Below are 8,969 nucleotides of genomic sequence, written 5' to 3' on the forward strand. Positions count from 1 at the left end.
TCATAGAAACCATTATATGTTTCCAACATTAGTATGTAAGAGCCGTGTTCGTGGAAAACCGCGCTGCACGTCGACGGTCCACTTGCAGGAAGTCTGCCTGCCCACAGCCAACTGACCCATGTAACAACTCATTTCTGCAGCAAAACTTGCCTAGATGGCCATAGTGTCTCGAGATCCACAGATCATGCTGTGAAAACCATTTAAAATTTAAGAAAATAAATCACAAGGAAAACTTCACATTGAAAACTTCAAGAACTTTCTTTAATGTTATATTTTAATATTTATTATTTAACTATTATATAATAATTTTAAGCATAAACTAAATATTCACTTAATGTGCTTAAATATAAATGTGAAAGATATTTAAATACAAGTAAGTATTATTTTCATGTGGCTTGTTACATAGTGTAATTTAAATTGACAACTTTAAGAACTTTAAAGTAATACCAATTAGCCTTAATAAATTAATTAGAGTTGTTTTTCATAGGACTTCGTTCCACTGTCCACTTCTCGCTGCACGTCCTTTCGGTCGCATGCTATATTTTTCAATTTGTAAACATATCCTGCGGTGTCGGCGATGAAAGTCGGTCTGAAAGGGGCGGCATTAGCCAGCATCTGGCCACAGCCACGCCCCTGCAACCCTCTTGGCTGAAATGCATTTGCTTCATTTGTTTGGCGTGTATTTCATGTCAACTTAATGTTTATTAGAAAACGTCTACTCAATTTGCAAGGGGCACTGCGCAGGAGGAAGGCAAAGGACGCAGGACGAAGGACGAGGGACGAAGCTCCGGCTGTCAACTGATGCAACCCCTGCCCAGTGGAGCTCATTCGTCAGGCAATGGAAAGAGGAACTCAAACAGTTTTTAATTCGCTATTTGGGAAACGTTGACTTGACTCCTTCAAAGAAGTAGTAGTGTAAGCTTTAATCTCCCATTAGCAGAAATTACATTCAAGTTCAGGAGTTATAGTTTGTTACAGTTTTGTTTAGAAGTGTACTTATTTTTTAAAGATTTTGAATAATAATAATCACATTAGCAGCACAACCAGCTCAATATAACTTTGAGTGATTGCTCATCCGAGAACTCAAGCAATTAACCTCGGAGGTTAATCAATATTCCCCGAGTTATCATTCGAAAGCGAGCACTGATAAGGCGTTGACAATAATGTTCGTGTTTCTCAGAAATATAAATTCCTATTATCAGGCTCCCATAAATTTAGAAAGCTCCATCAGAAAAAATATTCAAATAATGATTAATCATAGCAACACAACAAACAAAACAGCAGCGGACAGACTCGCCAACAAAATACTTATTAGCTCATTTCAATGAATGATTAAAATTTAAATTTATTAAAACGGAAATGTGGTAATTGAAGAACTTTTATAGATATAAACCTAAAAAACATTAACGCATTTGATTAAATGTGGAGACGAATTAATTGATTGTCTTAATTTCTCTTTATATTTACAATACAAAGCTCAATATGAAAGAGCTGTCAAACAAAGCTTGCATCAATTAGCATACAAATATGTTGTTTATACGTAAGCACATTTTAGTTGTAAAATATATATATATATTTTTATGATGACTGTCAACAAAAGCCAAGCTTTTAATAGTAGCGGGTCAGTACTCGATATCTTTAATTCATGGTGATTGAAGATTGGGGAACGCATTGCCTAGTCTAGTCTGAATAATCTGGATATGTTAAAACAAACTGCAACTAACTATATCTTCTTAATATATTATCTTGTAAGTGATCGGTTCAGTTAGTTAAAATCTTTGTAGATATATGGGAAATAATATAGTTGATAAACTATAAGTGAACTTCAAATTTTGAATGAGTTTCCGATTTCATCAGACACTTGATAAATATTTGAGACCATATTATAAAGGAAGTATTTCTTAATAAATCTAAACCTAAATGATTTAGACTTTTTAAGCCTTTTTTGAATGCATTTGTTAACATTATTTTAACAAATAAGAAACGTTAAAGGAAGTATTCCTTTAATAAATCATTTTATTTAGTGATATAGACTTTTTAAGACATTGAATGCATTTTGGTACACAATATTATATAACCATTACTCTTAACGGTTTTCCTAAGTGCAGGTATATACAACATCATGCATTTGGTTGAACCACTCTAGCATCCGCTTCCGCAGTCTTCGCCTTCGCAGACGTCGCATAGGGAAGTGTCCACGTTGTAGAACTCCGTGGCACTGCGCTCCATGACGTAGTAGTCGTAGAGGCGTACCCACGACGGCCTCAAATTGGCCACCTGCTGGGTGAGGATCGCCTTTACGGTCAGGCACTTGCGGTCGTTGGGCCTCAGCTGCTCGAAGTAGATGTGAACCTCGGTGTCCTGGCTCTTCGACTCCACGCGCTTCACTTGGGCGATGGCCTGGATGCTCGCAAAGGACTCGGGATCACTCACGTAGCCGGATGGCAGCTGGATCTGCATTAGCGCCATGTTCGTGGGCTTGCCCATGTCGGAGGCTTCAACGGGAGTGTACTCGCCGCAGATGTCCAGGACCAGGCGTTGGTTGTCCGATTTCTTGGCCATTGTCGTCAGCTTGAAGCTGGGACTCTTCTCCTCGGTGTCCACGTTAAAGCGGTACGAGAGTTGGACTTGAACTTGACCTCGGCCCGAGGACGAAAAACTCACATCACGGGTGTCTCTTGGTAAAGGATGGGACTGCACCTTCGTTTCCTCTTGGGGCGTAACCTTTATAGTTCTTCGATTGTTCCCAAACGTATAGTTTATGTCGATCGCTCCAATCGGTGAGTGGGTGTGGATCTCGTACTTGGTCAGGGCCATGAGGCCAACGACCGTGTCCTGGGACGAGGAGAATCCTCCGTTGCTGTTTCGCTTGCTAATCAGCCAGTTGACAATCTTGTCGGTCGATTCCGATGTATCACTCTCTAGAAGAGCGAGCAGCACATAGCCGGTGATCTCGACATCGTTGCTAACACTATTGTCCGACCTGGTCCACCACTTTTGGTCGCCATTCCGCTTTGCCATGCTTTCCAGCATGGTCAGAACCTGCTGCGCCTTCTGGTGTTTGGCCAATGTAAGTGCCAGGGCGGCGAGGGCAAGATCGTACGGATCGTTAGACTCATCCACCTTCCGGGCCACAAACTGAACGGCCCTGCTGATCACGCTCTGGTATCTGGACATGGTCTCCTGCGGATAAATGGAGAATGGTTGTATTTGCCTAGTTTCAGTTTGGATCAACTGAAATCTAAAACATTTGATAAACCTTTTCTATTGTTACCCTTTGTCTTAGTTCGTTAATCGACATTTAGTTTTTAGTCATATTAATATTAATATTAATGTTGGGAAAATGCACATTGAAATTTAATAATTGCTTTGTTATTTGTAATATATAATCCAGCGGCAAAAATCTGAACTTTTAAACAAAAGCATTTCGAAACCGAAAGATTCCCTCACAACTTAGTTTGAGGAAGGTCGTGGTGATAGTCTCAAATATTTGTTTTTAGGAAATTTTTAACAGCAAGTCTAGAGCTGAACTTCTGGTTTAATGATAGTTTAAACCTCTGGCTTTAATAGTTTATTAAGAAATTGTCATATTTAAATAAAGTCCGGTGTGTATTTAAAAAGTTCCTAAAAGTCAAATAATTGGGACTTGGCTTAGCCTCCGTTTTAAAATCATAGTTTATAAGCTGTCAAAAATTACTAAGCTGTGTTAATTCCAATAATTCTCACCTCGTTCTCGTAGAAAGCCAACAGGACGAATGAGGTAAGTGCCAAGGGGCTGCCATGGTTATTGTGAATGACCCTGCCGAGCTCGGGGAACTCGCCATTGGGATTCTGTCGGGACACGAGAAATTCAAGGCCTCTTGTCAGGACGTTGGGGTCGATGAATGCGAACTTAGCCGCCTGGTGGAAGGATCGGATCACGTAGGCGGTTAGCCAAGTGCTTCCCGCGCGATCATTTTGGCCCCAGGCACTGAATGAGTCGTCATTACGCTTGTAGGTCAGTTCCCTCTGGTAGCCGGTCTCCAAATATGTCCTAGCCGGCACCGATACCTCGGCATCTGTGAGGTTCCTGGCCTCCAAGTACCTCAAGACCAGGATGTTGGGCACAAAGTTCATCATGTTCTGCTCGCCGCAGCCGTAAGGCGACCGAACCAGACCGTTCAGATGCTCAAGCTGGGGCGCCTGGATGCTGCCGCCCACATTGAACACCAAGGATGTTGAGCCCTCTACAACATCATCGGGTAGCTCCACATTAAGGGTTTTCTCCAACGGTCCCAGCCCCAGCCCCAAACCTTCCCTCGCGCTACGACGATTGCGCCCTCGAGCGTTGACCAGCACGGCCTTGTTGACGTACTTTGTTACGCCATTGGGCTCCACTCTTAGGATCTCATGGAGGGCATCCCCTGCTCGACCTCCGTTGGCGGTGATCTTCAGCGTGATCAGTCCCACCTTCGTGGGCTTGATCATGAACGAGATGCTTCGTCCGGTGTTGGCGGGTATCGATAGATACTTTTCCCTTCGCAGCTGCTGCAGTTCCTTCGTCACATTCGCACTGGTGGCCTCGATAAACTCGTAATGCTTCTCAGAGTTGTCCATCGACACCTTCGCCCGAACTGCCCTGTCAAGGTAGTTGAACACGATCACGGGAACGGCGAGTACCTCACCCCGTTTCACGGAGTACGGCAGATTGGTGGTGGCAAAGAAGGGCTGGAACACGCGAACTCTGGATTCGCTTCGCGTTACGGCAAGGCCCGTATTGGAGTTCAGCGAGAAGCCAGTGATCATCCAAGTGGTCATGGTGTCGGGCACCACCTTATCCCATTTAAATTCGCCATTGGCACCCACGCTGTTAGATTGTTGTTAATATTTGTCTGTTTGTACTGCTGCCAAGTACTGAAACTTACTCTGATACATCTTCGAAAAACCAGGTTTCAGGGAACAGCTTGCGAACTGGTGGAGTTGAATCTTGCGCACTGGATGATCCAACGGCAGTTGGAGGAGGCATGTTCTTTCCTGGAATTAAAAAATATGTAATAGAAGAAAATGTAGATAATAAAATAAGTGTAAAATATCTTACCGCCGGCCGGACCTTTCATATCTCCGCTGCGACTGGGAGGGGAAACAGTACAACCCCTGCTGCCTAATAAGTAAAGGTATTAAGTCAAATAAAGTAAAGTAAATTTTCCGTTCATACGATCGTTTCTTACCAGGATCAGTGTAACAACCAACTGTGTGGGGGAAACTAGTTTAGAAAGAGCGACACAAGCCAATTGATTTACTCACAGTTGACGTTACCGATGTCGGCATTTGCATTGGTTAGGGTCACCACGTCGGTCGAGTACTTAAGCAGGTTGTTCAATATTTGGTCCCGATTGAGGTTGTTGCCAGATCTAAGCAGATCCACACTCATGTCTACTCCCAGGAGACCAACGAAGGAGTGGGGATCGGTTTTCACCCTGAGACTCACATTCTCCTTGGGCTTTGCATCTGTCGGTGCGGAAATTTCAATCTGTGAGGGAGTTTAAAGGGGTTAAACCGGGTTAAACTTTCGACTATGATGTCCTACCGTATTGCCGAAGTCCTTCTCGACATTGATGGTTTTCTCGTCGGTGCGCAAAACACCGTTGACAACGTAGTAGACAACAAGGGTGGCTTGAGGAACCATATCGAACTTGGGCTCGAATGTCAAAGTCTTGTTCATGTGACCTCCTTCCACTCGAATATATCGACTGAAGATGATGTTACCCCGAGCGACAATCGCCAGCATGAAGTAGGGAAGATGGTTGGAGGACACAACATTGATTGACAGCGGATGCCTCAGTTTGGGTCTGTCAATTGAAAGATATTAGAATGAGTACACTGGAAAGCATATTGGCACCTCTGATTGTACTCACTTTTTGGTAATAACCTCGATCTGGAGTGAATTGTGCAGCTTATACGTATATTGCTGGATATCGGCTGCGTTTCCGATCTTGGCAGTCACAAGGCAACTTAGGCACGAGTTATCGGGAAACATTATTTTGTGCTTGGCGATGCCTTGAGGAAAGGCACTTTCTATGGTCCTTCGATCCTGACAGCACAACACGTCAAGCCTAACCTTCTTTGAGGGGTCTTGAACAGCAGTACCGTCCACATTCTTGACCGCAGTGATGAAATTATAAATAATTCCTGGCGTATAGGTCGTAGGCCAATGGTATTCCTGCAGCTGGTAGCGATGCTGGTGGACCGATACGTAGGCAGTGCCGTTGTGCTTGAGGTCCGTCAGTTCCTCCGTAACAATGGCAGTGATTTTCAGAGGACTCTTGGCCGTTGCCGCAAAGGGAAGCTCCACGTTCACAGATCCATCGATGGGCACGGTTTCCTCGATTCCACTGCCCTCGATCGAGTAGACGACTGTGCCCTTGACCGGCTTTCTGAAGGTGTACTTGGCCACTATCGTCGCCATAACATAGCCCTGGCTATGCACCACATCCTTTTTGGTTATCACGTTGACCTCGAACTTCGGCATCACATACTTGTCCACCACGAACGTCTTGGTCTCCTCGGCCATGTCCTTGATCCGGACTGTCATCGTCCAGTTTCCCAGCACCGGCTGATCGGACAGTTGAAGTTTCTCGGTGAAAATGCCCTTGGTTGGCTTGACATCCTCCCACAGCTTGATCATGTTCTTGGCCCCGTCGTGGATCTCGATGGTAATTGGCTTGTCGATCGTGGCAGGTCTGGTGTTCCTATCTACGAAGAGCACTCTGAACTGCACAGTGTCGTTCGGCTTGTAGGTGGCCTTGTCCGTCTGGATGTAGATCCAGTTCTTATCGTCGGCGAATTCCAGCCTGGTGGAGTTCTGGAACACAGCACCGCCAACACCCTCAACTTTGAGCTGGTAATCGCCATCGGTGATTTTGGCTATGTCGAACGCAACGTTTTGCGAGGACATGGGCGCAACTTCCACGTTCTTCATCTCACTGAACGAAGGTCCTTTCAGGCTGACGGTCACTTGGGTGGGACGAGGGGCACTGTGCATGGTCACGGCCACATTGTATGAGCTGTAGGGTCGAATTGTCTTGGGTCCCACGACGGAATAAATGCTGCAAAATAAACAAATAACATTGATTTTATTTAGCAAATCATAAGCAACTAAATTGCGACAGCACGATGCTATAAAGTGCAGATTATTAAAACTTATCGACTAATGTAAGTCCCTTTTTAGATTTTAAATGACAATGGATATGATGGCAGTTAAGATTTTTTAAATCGTTAAAAAACTACCTTTTTCGTTAAATCATTGTTAGTCATTAAAATGAATTTTTAATCGGAATTTAAGTTCTATGAAAAATAATACATACATTTACATAAATTAATAGTCCTATTCTTTTCAATCGCAACACAATTTCCAGAGAAAAAAATTACTGATAACGTTGTCTTCTTAATTTAATTACTTGTCGCCAGGCATAGACGCATGGCATCCGTTATCGGGTCTTCGGGTTATCATATAGAAATATGGGAATCACAAGCAATTGTTTTCTGGTAAAAACCCTCAATTTATGAATGTACAATTATGTTTATATGCATATCGAGGAACAAGGCAACCCACAAAAAATTTAACGTTGACGATTCAATATTAGAAAAATCTTTAAATTTTTTTAGTCATTACATTTGCGCCCATTTTGCATTGTTCGAATAAGCTATATGGCTTTGAAACAGAAGCAACACAAATTATGTCAGCAACAATTTGTTTAGTTTTTATTAACTGTTATGACCTTAATAAAACTGCAATAAATATTAAGTGCTTAGGTAAGTATTTTTAATTTCCGTGTGAATGTATGTATGTTCATTAATAATAATGTATGTACATTAATAATATGTACCATAATAAAATGGTTTCTTATTAACACTTTTGTTCCTACTGAAATACTGGAACAATTGTGTCCATTAAAGTTTCGTAAATAAATCTTTTAATCGAAATGCAGAAAAACAATTCAGATGCTAGCAAGCTGTCACTTGATACTCCAACCCAAGAAAATAAATAGGGTGTACATATTTTAGAATTTTTTTCAATGAGCTGAATATGTCATTTAACTAGCAAAAGGATTTTCAATTAACCGTATTTGAAAATTTATTTTTAAATTGAGCATTAACACAGCAGAAGTTGAGTTCTGAAAATATTTGATGAATTTTTAAGCTTACCCAACGGCATTAATTGACAACACACAGTGCAGCAAAATTGAAATCAAAATCAACCGCATGTTGCAATCGTTTCTTGTTTCTATTTTTTCACCAAAAGAGCACTGGATTTTTTGCGACCGATCAATTGAAAGCGACAACAGATTATGGCTCGTCCCAAGGGAACTAGAGGTGTTTTTATACCTCTACATCTACAGTAAATACATATGTGTTTGTACCAGTGGCTTATCTGGGATTTGGTACAAAAGCAGGGTGGTGGGTGAAGAGGGGAGGGGGGGATAGGGGGAGGGCTTTCATTATCATTTTTTTGCATAATTTTTTCTAAGACCATATTTTTGTTATTTCGTACTTACCTGGTAGTTATCCCCCATTAACATTCGCCCCCATCGCCTTCGCCACTGGTAAAAATATATGTTGCCGACTGAAATGGAGAATAAAAAATAATAAAAACCACGCTTAAGGTGAACAATTCTTATCAAATTTTGAACCTCTCCAGAAATAAATTATTGGGAAAGTCTGAACCTTTAACCCAGTTCCTTATATTTTCCAGAGAAATGGGAAGACTTAACATTTAACCCCGTACATTTTTTTAAGATCTATTCACAAACAAAACAAAGAATAGATCTTATCAATAATTGCCAAATAATCTGTCTCTGTTGCTCTCATGGCAAATGAATGTGCTGCTATTACGTATGACTTTATAATAAAAATGAAATTTCCTGGATGATTCATTTGGCAACCAAAAAATGACAAACAATTGAACTAAAGCAAAATAGGTAGCTGATGTT

The 8,969-nt window shown here is 41.9% G+C and overlaps 1 protein-coding gene across 1 annotated transcript; it reads right to left on the reverse strand.

The window, feature by feature from the left end:
• Window positions 1-1,998: 1,998 nt before the first annotated feature.
• On the reverse strand, window positions 1,999-8,317 carry LOC108138283 (CD109 antigen). Its single transcript, XM_017260439.2, has 9 exons — window positions 8,185-8,317; window positions 5,895-7,085; window positions 5,567-5,828; window positions 5,284-5,509; window positions 5,208-5,228; window positions 5,078-5,140; window positions 4,905-5,013; window positions 3,727-4,846; window positions 1,999-3,183 (listed from the first exon to the last, which is right to left on the reverse strand). The coding sequence occupies exons 1-9, from the start codon at window positions 8,241-8,243 to the stop codon at window positions 2,143-2,145; spliced, it is 4,092 nt and encodes a 1,363-aa protein (XP_017115928.1). The 5' UTR covers window positions 8,244-8,317; the 3' UTR covers window positions 1,999-2,142.
• Window positions 8,318-8,969: the final 652 nt, after the last annotated feature.

Source organism: Drosophila elegans, unplaced genomic scaffold (genome assembly GCF_018152505.1).
Source record: "Drosophila elegans isolate 14027-0461.03 unplaced genomic scaffold, ASM1815250v1 contig_814, whole genome shotgun sequence".
Classification (NCBI taxonomy): Eukaryota; Metazoa; Arthropoda; class Insecta; order Diptera; family Drosophilidae; genus Drosophila; species Drosophila elegans.